Below are 19,766 nucleotides of genomic sequence, written 5' to 3'. Positions count from 1 at the left end.
TATTTCTGACCATAGCTCACTGATAAACTATTGAAATTTCTGAAGCCTTTTCACCTTTATTTATGTGCCGTCCACTTTAAAGTTTACTCGGTTGAGAGCAAACGTTTGTCTATGTTCCAGGACTTCTGTTTCCTGTTGTCCACAAGAGCCGGAGGCCTGGGAATCAACCTGGCATCTGCAGACACGGTGGTCATCTTTGACTCTGACTGGAACCCGCAGAATGACCTGCAAGCTCAGGCCAGGGCCCACAGAATTGGCCAAAAAAAACAGGTAATGTATCTCCAAAGGCCTGTGAGATTCCCAGATTCCCAGACCTGTCAGATTCCCAGACTAGTGAAAGAGGCAGGTTGCATTATTAATCAAATAGGCCCAAGTCCTTGTCTTTGTTGTAACCTTAGCACTTAGCACTTGTACTTCCCTCTAGGGTCTTTCAGCACACTTTCCCCTGGTTATAGGTATGCACTTTGCACTTTGTTGTACGTCGCTCTGGATAAGGGCGTCTGCCAAATGCCAATAATGTATGGCCGATAGGCTACAGAATGTAATTTACTACACGGTATATCCTTGCAACCTGCACTTTTATCCTAAATAGTTTCCTATAGCCAAGTGACACATAGGCTACAGTTAACAAGGAAGCTATAGAAAACAAAGCAGTTAAAGTTAGGCCTAATCATGGGCAGTTAGGTTTGCAGATCTGCAGACAGGGGGAGTGTTCGCTGTGGTCAGCAGTCTGTGGTAGACTGATGTAAAAAGATGCAATGTTTCAATGTTTATAATTTTGCATCTTTTTAAAAACGGTGCTCCATGGCAGTGCCCGTATCCTCTATACAGGCATCACTCAAAGGGTTGTTTTGGTTCTTTTAGATTTTTGATCACTCTGGTAGCAGGATATACAGTTCTAACTGTATTACCTATTTTAAGATGGCATTGCTTTAGCGACAACCATTTCTTAATTTGTAACATGGGTGGCAAAACAAGTGTAGGGGGCCCTCACATTCTTTGCATTTTGGAAGTCCACATACCACAAGAAATAAGGTATTATCGACCGTTACATTTTACCTAGGTATCAGGTGTTGGCATAAAAACACTATTTTGTCTGAGAATATCCAACATTGTACAAAGTCTTGTCTGGAAGACTCCCAAGATTATCTGCATCTTACATTTGCTGGGACCTTGTATTAAAACGGGTGATTTGCTTTGAGCGAGGAGTGAGCGGATGTTTCTCATGAAAAACTGTTTGACACGGCAGGTGAATATCTATCGTCTGGTAACCAAGGGAACAGTGGAGGAGGACATCATCGAACGAGCCAAGAAGAAGATGGTATTGGACCATCTGGTTATACAAAGAATGGACACAACTGGACGCACTGTACTGGACAACAACTCGGGAAACTCAAAGTGAGAGGATAGAGTGGTCCAGGGCTGTCTGCTTCTGGGGTGTGGCTGTGACCAGAGTGGGGGTTCAGTCACATTTCAGTTCAGTCAGTTTAAGAAAAATCCTCATGGAACTTTATGGGAATTTCTCACTTCATAAATTAAATTACAAAAACTTAATCGGTTGAATTAAAACATATCTTGTGTCTTGTCTACACAAATGTTTCTTTACCATCCTAGATCTGGTATGCATGGCCCACCCATACAGACTGATCCTGTCTTTTTCGCCATTACAGCTCAAACCCATTTAACAAAGAGGAGCTGACAGCCATTTTGAAGTTTGGTGCAGAGGATCTCTTCAAGGAGCCAGAGGGGGAGGAGTCAGAACCACAGGTGCCTTTTTCTGAAATGCATATACAGACTGGCCTCAGTTAATAATCGCTTGATCATCTGCCTTGGTTAAACTGACATCACAAGTAAAATAAATAAATAAATAAAATCTATGTGCGACTATGTGCACATTTTTACTGATTTCTTTTGTGTTCCCCAGTTTGTGCATTATTAAATGAAAGCCATGTCAGTGCCAAGTTCTTTAGATGCTAAATGGAAGCAAGTAATGCTCTACTTCAGAATAAGATAATTGAATGTTTTCAGGCAGGCACTTATGTCTCATCGCTTGCTTGCAATATGATTTGGGGGGTAGTGACTAAAACCCTCGCAAAGAAACAAAAACTTCAGAAATGTTTAAGTTGGAAAAATCAGTGCCTTTACCCTCATATGGTCTGACCTAGACCAGGTTGAAACATCGTGATGAACTGTATTCCCCTGACACAGGAAATGGACATAGATGAGATCCTGCGGTTGGCTGAGACCAGAGAAAGTGACCAGGGGTCAAACGCCACTGACGAGCTGCTCTCCCAGTTCAAGGTAATATGCTTGTTTTGTTGTATCTTTTCTGATTGCAGTTCCTATTCGATTATGACTAAAGTCCTCATTGTAAACCCCCGACAGGTGGCTAACTTCGCCACCATGGACGAGAGCACGCCGGAGCTGGAAGCCCCACAGCCGCGGGACTGGGACGACATCATCCCGGAGGATCAGAGGAAGAAGCTGGAGGAGGAGGAGAAGCAGAAGGAGATGGAGGACATTTACATGCTCCCCCGGAGCCGGAGCTCCAACAAGAAGGTCAGTGGGGAAACAGGAAATCCGCATAGCTAGATTTTAATCCGGGAGCATTATGGGAGTCGTAGTTCAGGGTTGTAATGGCGAGAGTGAGGATTTACTCACCTCAAGATGGAAGTGTGCTTACCAGCTCTCATCTGTGACAGTTTGAACTAATCATAGACTTTTTTTCCGGGGAGGGAAAAACTGATTAGTCCATGCGGAATAGGGAATCTACGCATGGATACAAATATTGGAATATGCCTTGTCACTTTCAACCAAAAATGGCAGTTCTATGTCCAAATTCACACAAAATGTTCCCATACAGACGCAAGCACGCATCTTTGAGGGTGATGTGCAAGTGTTGCTGACTGGTGTTACGTTCTGTCTCAGGCTCAAGCCAATGACAGTGACAGTGATGTGGGGTCCAAGCTGAAGAACAGGTCCACGGGGTCAGAGAGTGAGACGGATGACAGTGACGACGATAAGAGGCCAAAGAGACGGGGCCGCCCACGAGCACGCAAGAACACTGTAGAAGGATTCACTGATGCGGAGATACGCAGGTGAGCGCTGCCTGCCATTACTGCATGTGTACACTAGGGGGCTTTTCCACACAATGTGCTGTGTCTCAGGCTGGTGAACTCTAGTGCATGTTTTTAGGCTATCCAAAAATGAAAACCTCAAATCTTTTAATCATCTCAGTATATGATTGTGAGATCTTAATTAATTTGTGTGGTTTGATTCACCTTCTCTGCAGCAAGTGGGTCTTATGAAATGAAGTTTTGGGATGTTTTAGGCAGGAAAGAAATACGTTGTTGAAGTGTAGTTTCAAATGGTTGAATAGAAAGTTTGAGACAAAAATGTATTGTAAGGGAAGGTTTATGGTATGTACCACAACCGTGATATTTAAAACGAACAAGGAAAGGAACATGCTTTATGAAATCTCTCTTCCTCAGGTTCATCAAGGCTTACAAGAAGTTTGGAGCTCCACTAGAGAGGTAAGAATAAGAGGGAGCTGTAGCCTGGCCACTATGCCAGCCTCTCTGAAACCTCACTGTTGTTTGACCATTTTCATACTGTTAAGTCCCATCCACACCAAGAGCTATAACTATAACAGTAAGTATGACCATAAGGATGTGAGCGTCCACACTGCTGAACGATAACGTTCTGTAGATTCGGTTGGGTTTTGATTAACTGTCTGTTTTACCGTTCACGCAGTAGGAAAATATCACTCTGGAAGTGATCCGAACGATATCGTTTGTTGCTGTCGTTGTCATTATAGTGGTGGTGTCTCACTCCACCATCCTCTTGAGTCAGCCTAATGAAGGTCTGCTTTACTGGCACTGACACTTCTTTGGTCCTCATGATGAGAGACAACAACAAACTCAGATGGCAGGTGGCACTCCTAGAGTAGAGTATGGTCAGCAACTCTCAACCATTTGCTAGCTCTTTTATGCATGAAGAAACAACAAAACTTAAAACATCTGTCCAGGATGCATTTGAGCGGCCAATTGTCCAAATACTTTTGGCCCTCTAAAATTGGGGTGGGGGGGGACTATGTATAAAAACAGATACAATTCGACACCGATATGCAATTCGTTCACCCGATATGCAAACCCTAAAATTGAAGCTCAGAGTCTACACTTGAACGTCATAATCACTGTTTTATTTAGAATTCTATGTGCTGGAGTACAGAGCCAAAACAACAGAAATGAGTTGCTGTCCAAAAAGTTAACTGTAGGTGTATATTAAGTGGCGAGTGTGTGTGTCCTCAGGTTGGAGTGCATCGCCCGTGACGCTGAGCTGGTGGATAAGTCCGTAGCAGACCTGAAGAGGCTTGGGGACCTGGTGCACAGCAGCTGTGTCACTGCCGTACAGGAGCACGAGGAACACCTGAAGGAAAACCCCAGCGAAGGTGAGGAACGGTGTGAGAGAGATGAGCAAGAGGAGAAAGAAAGAGGGATGAGAGTGAGCAAGAACGAGAGAACAAGTACAATTTGGGCACCAAATTTAGAGAAAATCATTAAACAAAGGAGAGCTAGTAACAGACAGACATTGAGAAATGGGAGAGAGTAAAGGAAACTGTGAGAAGAAGATATCGTCCGGTCATCTCGTATCATCCGGTGCCCACCAGGGCGTGCTATGTTCCGGAACAGTTTTGGTGGAGAGTATTGTCTTTGGCCCCATTCCCTGACTCTGTGTCTCTGACTACATTTTCCCTACAGCAAAGGGTCCGGGGAAACGCAGAGGGATTAACATAAAGATCTCGGGCGTGCAGGTCAATGCCAAGTCCATCATCCAGCACGAGGAGGAGTTTGAGCCCTTGCACAAAGCCATCCCCTCCAACCCAGGAGAGCGGAACAAGTAAATATCCTCTCCACTACCTGGTGTTAGCAAACTGCAAATATTTCCTTCACATAGAATTAGCATATTGCTAATATGATCGTTACCCCTAATAGCTTATGGCCAATACCACTGATATGCAGCATGAGCACGCTACAAATATTACCACTTACCATTAGCATACTGCTAATGTCACTACTACCCAGAATTAACATATCATTCATTTGACCTCTGCCTACCATTAACATGGCACTCACGTCACCACTACCCACCATTAGCATTCTGCTAATATCACCATTTGCATTGCTCCTTCACCACTGCTATACATAACATAACCATACTGTTAGCGTACTTCTAATATCATTGTAACCCTGCATTCTATACTGTTCCCCAGTACTGGCATACTGCATTGCTGCCAATGCCCCAACATCCCACTCTGTCATGTTTTTCTAACCATCATATCAAATAAAGACATTACATCTGACAGGTTCATTTAATTTCAGATGAATTCCCAGCTTACATGTTCACATTGAAATATTATCTTAAAGGAAACCATTTCTGAGACGAAAGGCCCTCCACTCCTCGTACTCTGGTGTTGAGAGACATTACATTACATTACATGGCATTTAGCAGACGCTCTCATCCAGAGCGACATACAACAAAGTGCAAATTAAACAGAAGAACAAGTGCAAAGAGGACCTGAGAGGACAGTGTAGTTCCGAGTCCTAGTGTAAACATGCAGAAAATCAGAACCCTTTAAGAGTACAATCAACTTTCAAACTAGCATACCACAATTGCAGCTAGAATACAAAAAATAACAATACCTATACAAGTAACAATATCTATACAAGACGTAATGGGATTGGATGGCTGTATGAAAGGTCGTATCCCTGTGCCCTGTTCCCTGCCCAGGTTCCAGCTGACCTGTCGCGTGAAGCTGCCGCACTTTGACGTGGACTGGGAGCTGGAGGACGACACGCAGCTGCTCCTGGGTGTGTACGAGCACGGCTACGGCAACTGGGACCTGATCAAAACCGACTCGGATCTCAAACTGGGCAGCAAGGTGAGCAGAGAGGGCTCCCCAGCTTTTCACTCTTGTTGGGAGCCAAATACCTGCGTCTTCCTAGCTCACTGGTTTTTGTAGTGTATCCGGCCTTGACATTGTGTGACATTGTTCGCCAGTCTCTGCTTTCACTGCTCACTGGTGTTCACTCTGAAGAGTATCTAACTTCAATCTACCTTCATACTCTTCAGTGTGGCCTCTTCCCAGGAGCAATGCAAAATAATCATTTTGAAAATCCTGCAATTATCCTCAAAATATGGGAGACCAGATTGATTAATCCTTTTTCGGTTTTTTAGGTCTGTCATGTTGATTAATGGGTTGTATCTAGAAGGGTTAAAGATTTAATTTACCATACCATCTAATTTGTCTGTGTGTTTTAAATATATTTCCAGGTGTGAAAGTGATTGATGTGATTGATGTTGATGAATTACAGTTGATTAGACTAAGCAGGAGACAATCCCCCCTGGTGCAATGTGGGCTTAAAGGCCTTGCTCAAGGGCCCAACAGCTGTGCGGATGGCTACACCGGGGATCAAACCACCGACACTGTGGTTCCCAGTCATGTATCTCAAGCACTATCTAGTACCATCTAGCATCTGCAGTTAATTTGTGTCTTGTCATTTCTGTGCAGATTCTTCCAGATGACCCAAGCAAGAAGCCTCAGGCCAAACAGCTGCAGTCGAGAACAGATTACCTCCTGAAACTGCTGAAGAAGGAGCTGGAGAGCAAGGACATTGTAAAGCCGCCAGAGGAGGTCAGTACATCGCTCAAACACGCGTGTGTCCTCTGAAGGAGGAGGCTGGGACATTAACCAGCCTTCAGAGAAGATATTAAACTGGTGTCCTGACTCACTGTGGTCATTAGGTTCTGTGGCACTTTTCGTAAGTGAAGTGGCATTGTTTCCAAATGTTTGTGTAATCTGTTCTTTGTACAAGCATGTGATTTTCAGGAAGTACATTGTTTAAAGTGTTAGTTCATGGTAAAACCTCTAAATTATTTTTTGGACCGAAATTCGTTTAGATGTTTTTGGCCCTTTGCCATCCACATGCTAATAATATACAGAAGTAGCATGGATAATTATTTTATCAAAAAACCAACTCCTATGTCCTGTGATTGACTCAGACCAAAGTGAAGAAGAGGAAGCCTCGGGTGAAGAAGGAAAATAAAGCGCCCAAAGACGACCACGGCAACGACATGGCCTCTCCGCGGCTCTCAGACCTACCGTCAGAGGAAGGAGAGGTCAAGGTTCGTCCAGCCTGCAGAGATGACTACTACACTGTTTCATATGCAGCGACCTATACTTCTCTCAGTCAAACACCAGTATAATGCTGGCCATCAGTGGGGCATCACTGTCTTATTGTGCTGCACAGGGAGCTTCTTTAGTCTGAATATTCTTAAAGAGTGAGCCCCACATACTGACAGCCCCTGAAGATATTAGAAGGGTTATTAGAAGCCGCTGTTTAAGGTTCACGTTTTTATTCCAGGAAGAGGGAGGGGAGAAGAGCCCCAGCAAGAAGCGACAGAAGAAGAAGGATGATAAAGAGAACAAGGAAAAGCAGGGAACTCCCAAGAAAGAGAAGGAGGGAGAAAAAGACAAGAAGCGTTCCAAGCCAAAAAAGGAAAAGGTGTGTGCGGCTAATGTGGTTTTCATGTTGTTTTTGTCTTATGTTGTTCGATTGTTTATTGGGTTGGTAGTGTATGAAATATGCTAGTGGTGTGCTATCACTGCAGTGGTAACATGGGGCTGTATGAATGGGATATTAATGTGGTATTTCATTGTTTTGAATGTGTTATTATGTTGGCGTTCTGCAGGCCAAAGCGGGTGCTAGGGGGAAGAAGCAGCAAGGTCCCGTTCACATCACTGCTGGGAGTGAGCCTGTTCCCATTGGAGATGAGGATGATGAGCTGGACCAGGAGACTTTCAGCATTGTGAGTCACACCTCTCACCAATCACATTGCTTCACTCACTGCTGGCTAATCATCCTCTGTGTGTAAGGAGTGTGTGTGTGTGTGTGATAACACTGTGCGTGTTCTCCCCAGTGTAAGGAGAGTGAGTGTGTGTGTGTGTGTGTGTGTGTGTGTGTGTGTGTGTGTGTGTGTGTGTGTGTGTGTGTGTGTGTGTGTGATGTAACACTGTGTGTGTTCTCCCCAGTGTGAGGAGAGGGTGTGTGTGTCTGTGTGTGTGTGATATAACACTGTGTGTGTTCTCTCCAGTGTAAGGAGAGGATGTGTGTGTGTGTGTGTGTGTGTGTGTGTGTGTGTGTGTGTGTGTGTGTGTGTGTGTGTGTGTGATAACCCTGTGTGTGTTCTCCCCAGTGTAAGGAGAGGGTGTGATAACCCTGTGTGTGTTCTCCCCAGTGTAAGGAGAGTGTGTGTGATAACACTGCGTGTGTTCTCCCCAGTGTAAGGAGAGTGTGTGTGTGATAACCCTGTGTCTGTTCTCCCCAGTGTAAGGAGAGGATGAGGCCGGTGAAGAAGGCTCTGAAGCAGTTGGATAAGCCAGATGAGGGCCTCTCAGTGCAGGAGCAGCTGCAGCACACCCGCACCTGCCTGCTGAAGATCGGAGACCGCATCACAGAGTGCCTCAAAGCCTACAGTGACCCTGAGCACGTCAAGATCTGGCGCAGGTACACAGCCAGCAACACGCTCCAATCTAAGAGGACATTGTACTATTAAAGTGACCTTATACTGTTGAAAGCAGGGCTAAACATTATATGATTATCAATGGATTCACGGTTTTAGCCAAATTCAAATGAGACCTGATATATGTTAGGAGGTAATCCCACTTAGCTGTTGAATACCGCTTAAAAAAAAAAAAAAGGTTTACTTCAGGTTGCAATAACAGAGGTGACATTTCAAACGGTGTTTCCCATTAATTAGCTAAACTGTGGCAATCCGCCATGGTTTAATTTGTCCCACTACAGTTGAATAATTAAGTCAAAATATTATTATTAGTATTATTGTATAATATTTACAGATTGCATTCAAACTAAAAACTGAGGAAAAAGGATAATAATATAATATATGCCCATGAATAGAATGCGGGCCTAGATTAGGGTATCTATGTGACTTTCATGTTTTAGGACAGCAGCATTCTTAGAAACAATATAAACTCTACGTCCGTAATGTAAACACTTCATAACTTACAAGTGTATCAATGATTGGCTTTTCCCTCTATGGTGGTGTGTCACTGATTTAGCTGTCCACTCCACTGTGGTGGTGTTTCACCAAATGGGCTGTCTTTGTGGCAGCGTATCACTGATCGGCTATCCCCTCGGTTTGGCAGAAACCTGTGGATTTTCGTGTCAAAGTTCACTGAGTTTGGGGCCAGGAAACTCCACAAACTGTACAAGATGGCACAGAAGAAGCGATCACAGGAGGAAGAGGTGAGAGGTTAACCCCTTGTGCTGAAAGTGTTCTGTGTCACAGGTCTTTTAACTCATTGAACCCTGAGGTGATTTTGACATTTTATTACTATCCTCAGCAGCCCCTCGTTTGAAATGTCAGGCGTAGGTTTGCTTATGATATGATAGGCCCAGTTATTTGAGAAAGCTCCGCCTATTGACAAAATGTTTTCATGTGAGTATATCTCAAAAGCCAAAAGTGTCAGTTTAGGTATATCATCTTACATTGCAAGAATTGGTTGTATGCATCATCCTGGTTCAAGGAGTTAAAGGACATGCCCTGACTCTTACACGGCATTACTCATTTTGCATGTACATAGAGTGTACATACAGTGCTCTCTGTATTGTTTGGGACAAGGACCCATTATGTCTCGATTTGCCTCTGATTTGCTGCAATTTTAGATTTGTAATCATACAATTAACATGTGGCCCTGAAATGGGGGGGACTACATGTATTTCTTCATGGTGAAACCAAAATGTATAATAATGCCGTTATTCAAATCTGACAACGTATTACATGTCAGCAAGTGATGCACATTCCTCAAGTCTAAAAGTCGATATGTCCAGCATATTCAGTATATCCGGCATTTTACTTCTATCCATATTCGGTATATTCAGCAAATTCCATTATATCTATATTCGGTATATCCACCAATCAATAAATCCATTTCGGTATATCTAGCACATTCTATTTGCCCACCAGACTGTTCACCCTCTCTGCTCCCCTGCTCTCCATGCTTTAGAAAGAGCAGAAGAAGAAAGAGGAGTCCTCCAGCAGGAAGAAGCCCTTCAGGCCTGAGCCATCGGGGTCCAGCCGGGACTCCCAGTCCTCCCAAAAGCCCCACCCTTCCCAACCACCCCCTCACGGCCACCACAGGGAGTCATACAACCAGTCCAACAAAAGACACTTCAGCAATGATGGTGAGTGAGAAAACAAGGAAGACTGATCAACATGAGAAAAATGCATTGACAAAAATACAGTTTGTAATCAGTGATTTCCAAGCTGTGTTCTGGGAGGGATGGAGATGCACAGGACTTGCTGTACATAATGGACTTTAAATTATTCACACACGGCAAATACTGTTACATGCACTGTTTTAGCCACTCTTTACATGCAGCTGTGGAGACATACAGTAATTGTGTGTTTGAGGAATCAATGTTAATAGTCTTAGATTTTTTGCTGCATAGGCCTCTGTTGGTCTGTCGGTCAGTTTGTCTGTCCAAAAGATTTTTAAGCACTGCCCACAGCCACAATACAAAGCCTTTCACAGATAACCTTGTGTCCTGATTGACTGGGAGGGCACGGAAACCTAAACCTAACGTGGTTATAAATGTACTGAAAGAGAATGACATGGCATAATCTGTCGATGAATGGTATTTAACATTAATGTTAACTAGTCAACGTTAGCTGTAACGTATTTAGCTAGGTAAGTTAGCTACTTTGCTGGGATTGGGGAAAGATGACAAACAAATCTTTTAAAAATATATTTCTAGGCTGAACCATGCATGACATTTTTCATCAGATTCTGCTTAATGCCGTGCTTCTATTTTAGAGTGGGCCGATGTTAGCTAACGTTATCTCATAACATTAGTCATAATTTGACAATGTCACTCAATGCAGATCGAGGGGATTGGCAGAGGGACCGGAAGTACAATTACCCCAGCAACAGCAACCAGTCCTGGCAGGGGGATCGGCATCACCCGTACGATCAGCACCGCTACAAGGATCATCACTACAGTGACCGCCGGCCCCACACCGATGCCTACAGGAGCTCCGGAAACTACCGCAAGCGGCCTTACGACCAGTACGGCAACGACCGGGATCACCGCGGTCACCGCGACTACTATGACAGGTGGGGAATGAAGAGGGTCTCGTCCTTCTGCCTTGTGTGCTTGATTGTTTAATAAATACCTTTAAACCAGGGGACCCCAATATTTTATTTGAAGGTCCAGTGTGGGAGCAAGTGTGGGTTCCAACACCTGATTTGACAAAACAAGGTTTTATATGAAGGTCATGACAAGTTTAGTGTTTTGGTTGAACAGAAGACTCCTCCTACTCGACCAAAGACAATGTTGGTCAACCAATGAACACTTTTTTGACCGAAAGTTAATTCATTGCATTTTTTAAATGTTTATTTGTTGTTCTCAATTGTCATATATTGTGAAATTTGGGGGAGGAGTAGAGCAGTTGGGAGTGTTAGAAATACACATGTGAACCAGGTCTGGTGCCCCTTGGCAGAGTATGATTAGCGTGGTTGAAAATGGTAATGGAGGTGGGTACCTGCAGTGAGGTGCTGGCTGGTGTGCTGTAAAGCTCTGGGCTTTGTCTGCAGGCACCAGGACCCAAAGAGGCGACGCGGGGATGATTTCCGCTCCCAAAACTACCACCAGAGCGGGGCGCATGGGCAGGACTTCCGCAGAATGCCAGATCACCGCAACCAGCCCAACCACAGCTCCATGGGTCCTGAACACTATCGGCCCTTCCACCAGGACAAGCCCGGAGGGGGGGAGTACAAGCCACCCCCCCTCCTGGACCCCCGCTCCCCACAGAAGCAGCAGTCCCCCCCCGACTCCCGCTCGCCGCCCGAACGGACCGCTGAGCCCAAAAACGCCACCGGCGATTTTAACTGGAACAGCCGTAAGACATGAGGGACGGGGGGGCTGGGACTGAGCATGCCTAGTACGACCTGCACATGCTGGGGGAAAAAAGTTCACAAAGAGGGAAAAAGATGGTTTGGCAAGGAAACGGACATGCGTGCTGCTTAAAAGAAATAGGCCAGTCCCTTTGACCCAGACTTGTTCACTTCTCTTTTGTAGTCAAGCTCTTGGCTTTATTTGCTAATTGACTTACCAAGTTGTGGGTGGACAGAGGACTAGAGCACCCTTGACCAGCAACCACTCCCTCCACACCAGGTTGGTTATCATTTAAACCTGACTGCGGTGAAGGTATTTGGCACAGATGTAACTCCAGATGTTGGAAAAGGTGTCCTTCTGGAATTGAGCTAAAGCAACAGAAGCCGTGTGGAGGTCTGAAATTAGACAGTCATCTTCGACACTGTTAATCTGAGCAGTGAGTCTTCGTCTGGCCTGCCCTTGGTCTAGAGGAGTGTGAATTGTACAGACGACTGTTTAGTCCCATGGACTGTTTCTGGGGAGGGATCAATGCCTTCATGTTAAACTTGACTTTGTTCTGGAATATGAAAGTGCCTCACACACTTGGCCTATCTTTTGAAAGATATTATATGTTGAGGGATATAAATAATATATATGTACATATATAATTGTTTTGTTATTCCTAATGCAGCAGTTTTGATTTAGTGCCATTTTTTCCGAAAGCAGTCCCCTCTCCCCATCAGTGTAAGGGTTTGTTCACTCGCATCTTCTGGACCTCGGAGAGACACTTAATTTGGAAGAGTTGGTGTGGACCTTATGTGTACAGAGTGTGTAGGTATTGACTTCAGAGGAAATGATAGCAGTATGTCTCGTGCAGGCGGGAAAGCTAGACAAGACCTCCCAGAATTCTCCACCCTCCACCTGTTAACTGAATGTTCTATAACGCAAGACCGTTTCTGTTGACTGTCCTGCTGTTGTAATTGTTTGAATACGTGTTTAAGACGAGCAAGGTTAACCCTCCCCTCCAATGGTGTTCACCCTGTGGAGGTGAGAAGGATAATAGTGTGTTACATTTGCCTGATCTCATCAGTATTTATGGCTAACACAGACTGAGAGCAAATGATCACAACACTACAACTGTAATTAAGCTATTCTAATTGACCCCTTCTCCCCCGTGCGCAGTGGATGAATAATTTATACTTTATTTCCACAGCCAATTAAGAACTATGAGAATTGTGCAGCTTGTCTTGCACTAGGAGTAGTACAGTATTCTGCAACATGAATTATATTTCACGTATTACCACACAATTAAAGGAAATGTTCCTTTTTTTAAAAGGGGGGAAAAAATGAATATATGTTTAATTATGCCTTTTGAACCACACAAAACCATGAAATTGCCAAGTGGTTTGTGTGAAGGTCTTGGTGAGTATTGATAAAGGAAAGGGGAGGGAAATGAAAGAATGAGGTTCGAGTGCCATATCGCAGGCTGTTCTGTCTCATGATCGTCCAGTGGTGTTGTTTGCTTCTCCAGCTGTGCCTTATTCTCGTTCATTGACCTGTATGTGTCCATGAGTACAGTTATTACAGACGTCATTGTCGATAAACACAGAGGGGAAGCAGTATTAAATTGTCGTGAAATCATTTTCATGTGTGGTATGAAAAGGCCTCTTGAGCCCGGGGGTGTTACGGTTGGGGTACGGAAGAGAGGTTGCGGGTCGGGTTTTGTAATTTTTCTTGAGTCCAAAGAGTCGCAAGGAAGCATATGGTTGCACAGAAGAACCGGCAGGTGGCATTTCTCAAAACCACTGGCAACTGTAAGCAAGGGGATGGGCGTCCCGGCTGACTGGCTCATCTCCTTGGCATTTTTCTTTTCTTTTTTCTTTTTTTCTTTTTTTGTTCCTTGTTTCCTGATGTGTACTCTTTTCTGAAGCAAACTTTGAAGAAACCAATGGAAATAATTTATATTTGTGAGAAAGCCACTGTCCACGTAAATGTTGATGTAAATATGTCGTTTATAGACCTATATGCATTAAATTTTCCTACATTATGAAACACGTGTCTGTTTGTTGACCAGTGAGTTTAAATTTTATTTTATAATCCGTAAATCTCACGATATAGGCCCATGTTGAACCCAAATACTGACACGATAGAAGGAAAAACCAGGACATAATTGTTTACACAAATGAACTGGTTCGATGGACACAATGATTAAAACTGTATACATGAATAAACACTGTGCAAAACTATAAACACATTTTGCTTGTTTTCCCTGAAATTGAAATATGAAATTACCCTTTAGCAAAATGTTAAACACAATGTACAAAGCATAATCTTCATAAATAAAAATGCATGTTTACATAAAAAAGCCATTGGTGAGCTCCCTTTTGCCAAATTACAATAGATACCAGTATTTCTGTGGCAGGAGAAAGAATAAGAAAAAACCCAGAGATTGAATATATAAGATGTTATTGTAGCAACTTTGTTTTGAGATTGATGGAGGTCATGTGTTTACATGTTCGGCCCCTGCTTCCATGCAAACCATAAAAGCTGTGCGTTCTCTAGAGAAGACAGACAGCGTGAGAAGAGTGTTAAAGCACACTCCAATTAGTGCAGTTTTGTCATTTTTCTCAATGTGCCAATAACATGCCTCAATACTTTCCTGTTGGCAAAACAAAACCGCAATGCTTTATAAATTAGATAGAAAAAGAGTGGTAGATTCAACCGCCTGGGACAATTGTGTTGAGTGTGTTATAGTTATTGAAATAATGTATGGAAAGACGGAATGGGAACACCCAACGATTGAAAATTTTGGGCTTCAGGAATGGTCATTGCATCAAGCAGCAGCAGAAGGGCACATTTAGACCATTTTAATGCCAAATATGGTGCTAGAATTATCCTAAATGTGTAACGAATGAGCACCAGAGACCACTGTTACCAGTTTAACCTGTATTCTTCTTTCATAATACTGTCCCTTACATAAGTCAAAACATATTAGCACCAGAGTACACATACAGTATGCTGTATGTGAGTGGCTGTGAACTGTTTCTGTTAAGATGTTTTTCTTTATTATGTCTCCCCCTCAGTGGCTTGCACATGTCATATTTTAAAAGATTGGTGAGTTTTTGTGGGTAAATTTTCCAAGGGAGCAGCCTAATGAAAAAATCTGATTCCTTGTCCTGTAGATAAATCACATTATGTTGTCTGGCACATATACAGATGCATTTATTAAGTAACAATGCTAGATCAGGCTTGTCAGAAGCCACCCGCTAATTGGCCCACTGCTGCTCCTGTTTCAGTGTTCCCTCGTTCATGCTGTGTCTTTTATAACACCACCAGTACCATCGGCAGATTGACTTACGATCACCATCCAGCGTGCTCTTCTTACTAAATACCTTTCTGCAGTTTCGCTAAATTAATACAAATACTTACTTTTGTGACGCTGTGCTGTACAGTAAAGGGGATATCATCACGCAGAATATTTATTCTGCAGAAAACATGTCTTGCATACAAAGCCAGCGGTACCTCACCTACTCGTACTCTTCACACTCTGGGTTCAATCCTGAGCCAAAATGGTGCCCACCAGTGAAACCTGGCACATACAGATGCCGCTGCAAGAAACAAACTCAAGTGGCATATATCAGATCATTACATTACATTACATTACATTAATGGCAATAATCCTTTTGGCAGACGCTCTTATCCAGAGCGACGTACAACAAAGTGCAAAGTGCATACCCATAACCAGGGATAAGTGCTATGTAAGTTAGTAAGTAGTAGTAAGTATTAGTAACTACTACTAAGTCGTAAGTAGTAGTAGTAAGTAACTTAGTCAGTTTGTAAGGATAAGTAGATGATAACCACATCATCAACTGATTAACAATGAGTGATGACACTTGTATGGTACATCAAAGTTTAGGTTAGGATAAGTTTTTGGCGGAAGCTGATTCTACTCTGTTATGACCCCTTAGATATGTAATTAGTACAGAAAATTGTCTGTCACTGCACTTTTATTTTGTGTGTTTTGTGCTGTCCAAAGTATATAAAGATCTACCCCTAGAGGGAGCCATTTACCTATCAGAAGGTATCAGAAAACCCACTGCAAAATGAGGTGTACCGCCAATCAGAACGGGGGACTGGGTGAAACAATTATCCTGCAACTAGGAAGGTTCACTTTGAATTATGTCCCATTTTGCGAAAGCAGTGATCATTTCCTGAATTAGCAACCACTGCACAATTGTGGGACTTAAACATGATGTGATGCAGGATTTATGACACTGGGGATGTGACCTGTCCAGGTTCTTTAGAATTGTACAGTGCTGAGATCCTTGTGAATGTTCATAGATCATAATCAGTGATCACTTTAAATGCTGTACATACATGAGGGTCTTTAATGTGATGTTATTTCTGAATTGCGATGCAGTGTTGATTTATTACTTTATCTATTCAGAACGCCTAAGCACTTGAAAGTAAGAGCTTGCATATTACTGCGCCTTGACCCACATTTCATTCTCTGAATCTTGGGCATTATACATTTTTGTTGTTTCATTGGTGCTTCTTGAGTTTCCTTCATAGGAAAGGCTAGCATCCTAGGTATCATGAGACTGCAATTGTATTCCTATGAATACATTCATTTACAACTCTTAAGTGAATGTAATTAGTGAATGTAATTTGTTGGACAAGGGATAAAGAAAGACAGACAGACCTGGGCTCAGGGCCAAACTCACCATCACACCTGGGTTTTGGCTTACACTCTGTGTTTTAGCTGCTGAGTGCTCTACCATGCCTAGCTGGAACACTTTCATTTTTTTCTTTTAAAATAGAGAAGGATTATTTTCCCCAAAAAAAAACACTGGTGACTGACTAGGCTCATACATGTACATCTTTTCACAAGATAAAAAGATCAAAAATGTTGTTGCAGTGACTGTCTTGTGTGTGTGTGTTTGTGTACCAGTGTCTGGAATTTTGCAGGAAGAATACAGCTGCACTTCTCCCTGAGAAAGACAGACAATTCACACATAGTTATTGGGAAACACAAATTTAGCAATATCCCATAAAAGTCGAAGATAAGGTACTGTTTCTGGTTTTGGTAAACTGAAGCACCGACGAAACACACTTAAGCGATCACCAAACTTTCACATTCTGTAAGGTCTTCTCTTGCAGTCATGCAAGCTATAATTATAGAAAACCCAGCATAGCGCACAAAAAAACCCCTATCTACACCTTCGCAGTTAATTAGGAGTAAGTTCAGAGGCCTTATTGTTAAATGTTTCCTTTTGAAAAAGGAATGGAAAGGTGTGTAAATTCAGTATGTTAAAGGTACAGTAGGTAATTTCGGACTAACGGTCAAGAAAGGAATTGCAGCAACAAACACCCTGAAACCACAACATTGTCTATCCCCTCCCCCCTTCCCCCAAGCCATTGGCTGTGGCAATAAGAACCAATTTTCAACCAGTGAGCTTGAATTATTATTCAGCTATACAATGTTTTGGTATTGAGAGTCAGTCTTTCAACTGTATTTTGAAACCCGAATCTAAGGACTATAAACACAGGCAGAGGGTGAGTCAACATGTCAGTGAGTCTTTTTCAATGATAGGAAGGGATTTGCAATGGTCTTGTAACAATGTTTTAACACAAAAATCTTACCTATTGTACCTTTAAAGGTGGAAAATTACATTCACCAGAGCTATGGCTGTTGCGAATAAGCCGCATGCGGTTTTCAACAGCCCTTTCAGTAAGGCACAATAACCAGATGAGAATGAAATTGATTTCCTTAAGAGGACATGGTGTAAAATTGCATCATGTCTGTTAGTGTATAGGAGACTTAATCCGGGCGAGAGCCAATGCCTGTCAGATTAAGTGAACAGATCTAATGAGAGGAAAGCCAAGGCTAGCCAATGGTACACTGGAATTGGATTATCTGCAGAAAGAAAGGAAAAGATGGAAAAAGGCAGTGTTCATCAGCATCTCTAACAAACTAGGAAAGTCAGCAAAGAGGAATAAACTATCCACTACCAAGAAGAGAGATGTTGGTATGGATATCAGAGGGACTGGATTAAAAGAGGTCTGGTGATTTCAGTCTGTGTATGTGTGTCTGCTTTGAGTGTGACTGCCAGCAACATGACAAAATGTGGATTTTCTGAAAGTTTATTAGAGTTTTGGAAATCACCCAGCAATTTGAGTTAGCATGAAGGGGTCATCAAAGCTTCACTTTTCACATGCATCATCCTGTGTGTTTTTATATGAGGCAGCCATCTGCAGACACAGGCATAGAGAGTCCAGAAACACTAATTTGGGTTCTGCTTTCTTATGCCTCTGTGGACAAACAGGACAGTCATTGTGTCATTGAGATATTTTGCAAATATTTTAATGTATTACAGAGCCCTGTCTAGCCATTGAACAGAAAGGGAAATTGTACACAGTCCTACTCAAAAAGTCCAGATTTTAAAATAAAATAAATGGACAAAATAGATTTTAAAAAATACATACACAAACTGGTTTTGTTTATTCTGTATTTATCCCTCCTCCAGAACTAATCTCTCTAACGCAATCCTTCCAGGAATTTCTCACAACTACATCTGTGGAGGCCAGATTATTCCAGCAGTGATCTGATGAGCATAACGTACTGTCATCTGGGCCATCGCAGGCCTGTGATTTCCTGCCCCGAATGGCCCGCTCCCATCTGGATTGTCCGTATCAAAAAGTGGGGTGGTGGTGGTTTGGGATCTGACAACCTTGCCCCGTAAAGGTGTCTCGTGCCCTTTAAAGTTCTGACGTGCCTCCTTCAACGGGGGGAAGTGGCCTTTGGTTCACCCCTGAAGATTCATGCATTATACAGATGTGGCTTTCTCTGCTGATCTTGGTGAAAACCGGAGCTAATTAATATCATAAATATTTTACTGTGATTTTTTTCTGCATACATAAGTCTTCCTTTTGCCCGGGCAGAAGACGGCACGGCCTCACCTTGCACTAACCCCTGTCACGTACTGTGCTGCCTGCCTTGCACTAACCCCTGTCATGTACTGTGCTGCCTGCCTTGCACTAACCCCTGTCACATACTGTGCTGCCTGCCTTGCACTAACCCCTGTCACGTACTGTGCTGCCTGCCTTGCACTAACCCCTGTCACGTACTGTGCTGCCTGCCTTGCACTAACCCCTGTCACAAATTTTTGCTGCCTGCCTTGCACTAACCCCTGTCATGTACTGTGCTGCCAGCCTTGCACTAACCCCTGTCACGTATTTTTCTGCCTGCCTTGCACTAACCCCTGTCATGTACTGTGCTGCCTGCCTTGCACTAACCCCTGTCACATACTGTGCTGCCTGCCTTGCGCTAACCCCTGTCACGTAGGTGCTGCCTGCACAGTGTCACTTTTGTCCCCCTCCCCATATCTTGTGCCAGGGACCTTGATTAAGCTTCCGACGTTGACAGCCCAATTTGATGTTTGACATCAATTCTCCTTTCCCTGCATAAGCTTCTCTTTAGCTCCTTTGCTTCACTGACTTGCTCAGAAACAGAAACACCCAGTCACCCGAGCCTCACCTTTTATTAAGGGGGGGATATCAGAGGCGGGGCTGAGATCTGTCTGATCTGTCGTCCAATTTGCACTTGTGAAATGCCTGGGAGGGGCGCAAGTCACACGTGCGCCCACTACCTGTCATGAAAGCATCATATCCTTTCTGTTGCCTCCCAATTCCTGTTAGAGGCTCCGTGTGATTATCAGCCAAGCAGCATAACACTATGTGCCAGGCCAATGAGCAGCCTACAAGATAGTGGACAAAATGGGAGAGAGAGGGAAGGAAAAGAGAGCAAGA

At 43.3% G+C, this 19,766-nt stretch overlaps 1 protein-coding gene across 1 annotated transcript in view; it reads left to right on the top strand.

The window, feature by feature from the left end:
• Positions 1 to 14,009, top strand: part of chd2 (chromodomain helicase DNA binding protein 2) — a 38,851-nt gene extending 24,842 nt beyond the window's left edge. Inside the window, exons 21-39 of the mRNA XM_061244247.1 lie at positions 121 to 270; positions 1,250 to 1,398; positions 1,671 to 1,767; positions 2,209 to 2,301; positions 2,386 to 2,559; positions 2,929 to 3,098; positions 3,492 to 3,533; positions 4,311 to 4,450; positions 4,761 to 4,899; positions 5,791 to 5,941; positions 6,572 to 6,694; positions 7,063 to 7,185; positions 7,425 to 7,565; positions 7,753 to 7,869; positions 8,389 to 8,567; positions 9,227 to 9,326; positions 10,088 to 10,265; positions 10,966 to 11,197; positions 11,678 to 14,009. Coding sequence (XP_061100231.1) covers positions 121 to 270; positions 1,250 to 1,398; positions 1,671 to 1,767; positions 2,209 to 2,301; positions 2,386 to 2,559; positions 2,929 to 3,098; positions 3,492 to 3,533; positions 4,311 to 4,450; positions 4,761 to 4,899; positions 5,791 to 5,941; positions 6,572 to 6,694; positions 7,063 to 7,185; positions 7,425 to 7,565; positions 7,753 to 7,869; positions 8,389 to 8,567; positions 9,227 to 9,326; positions 10,088 to 10,265; positions 10,966 to 11,197; positions 11,678 to 11,993 — 2,814 coding nt within the window. The 3' untranslated portion in view covers positions 11,994 to 14,009. The remainder of the gene's footprint in view (positions 1 to 120; positions 271 to 1,249; positions 1,399 to 1,670; positions 1,768 to 2,208; positions 2,302 to 2,385; positions 2,560 to 2,928; positions 3,099 to 3,491; positions 3,534 to 4,310; positions 4,451 to 4,760; positions 4,900 to 5,790; positions 5,942 to 6,571; positions 6,695 to 7,062; positions 7,186 to 7,424; positions 7,566 to 7,752; positions 7,870 to 8,388; positions 8,568 to 9,226; positions 9,327 to 10,087; positions 10,266 to 10,965; positions 11,198 to 11,677) is intronic.
• The last annotated feature ends 5,757 nt before the right edge of the window (positions 14,010 to 19,766 follow it).

Source organism: Conger conger, chromosome 6 (genome assembly GCF_963514075.1).
Source record: "Conger conger chromosome 6, fConCon1.1, whole genome shotgun sequence".
Lineage (NCBI taxonomy): Eukaryota > Metazoa > Chordata > Actinopteri > Anguilliformes > Congridae > Conger > Conger conger.
Note: the sequence above shows the minus strand (reverse complement) of the source record. Positions and strands in the feature narration are given on the sequence as shown.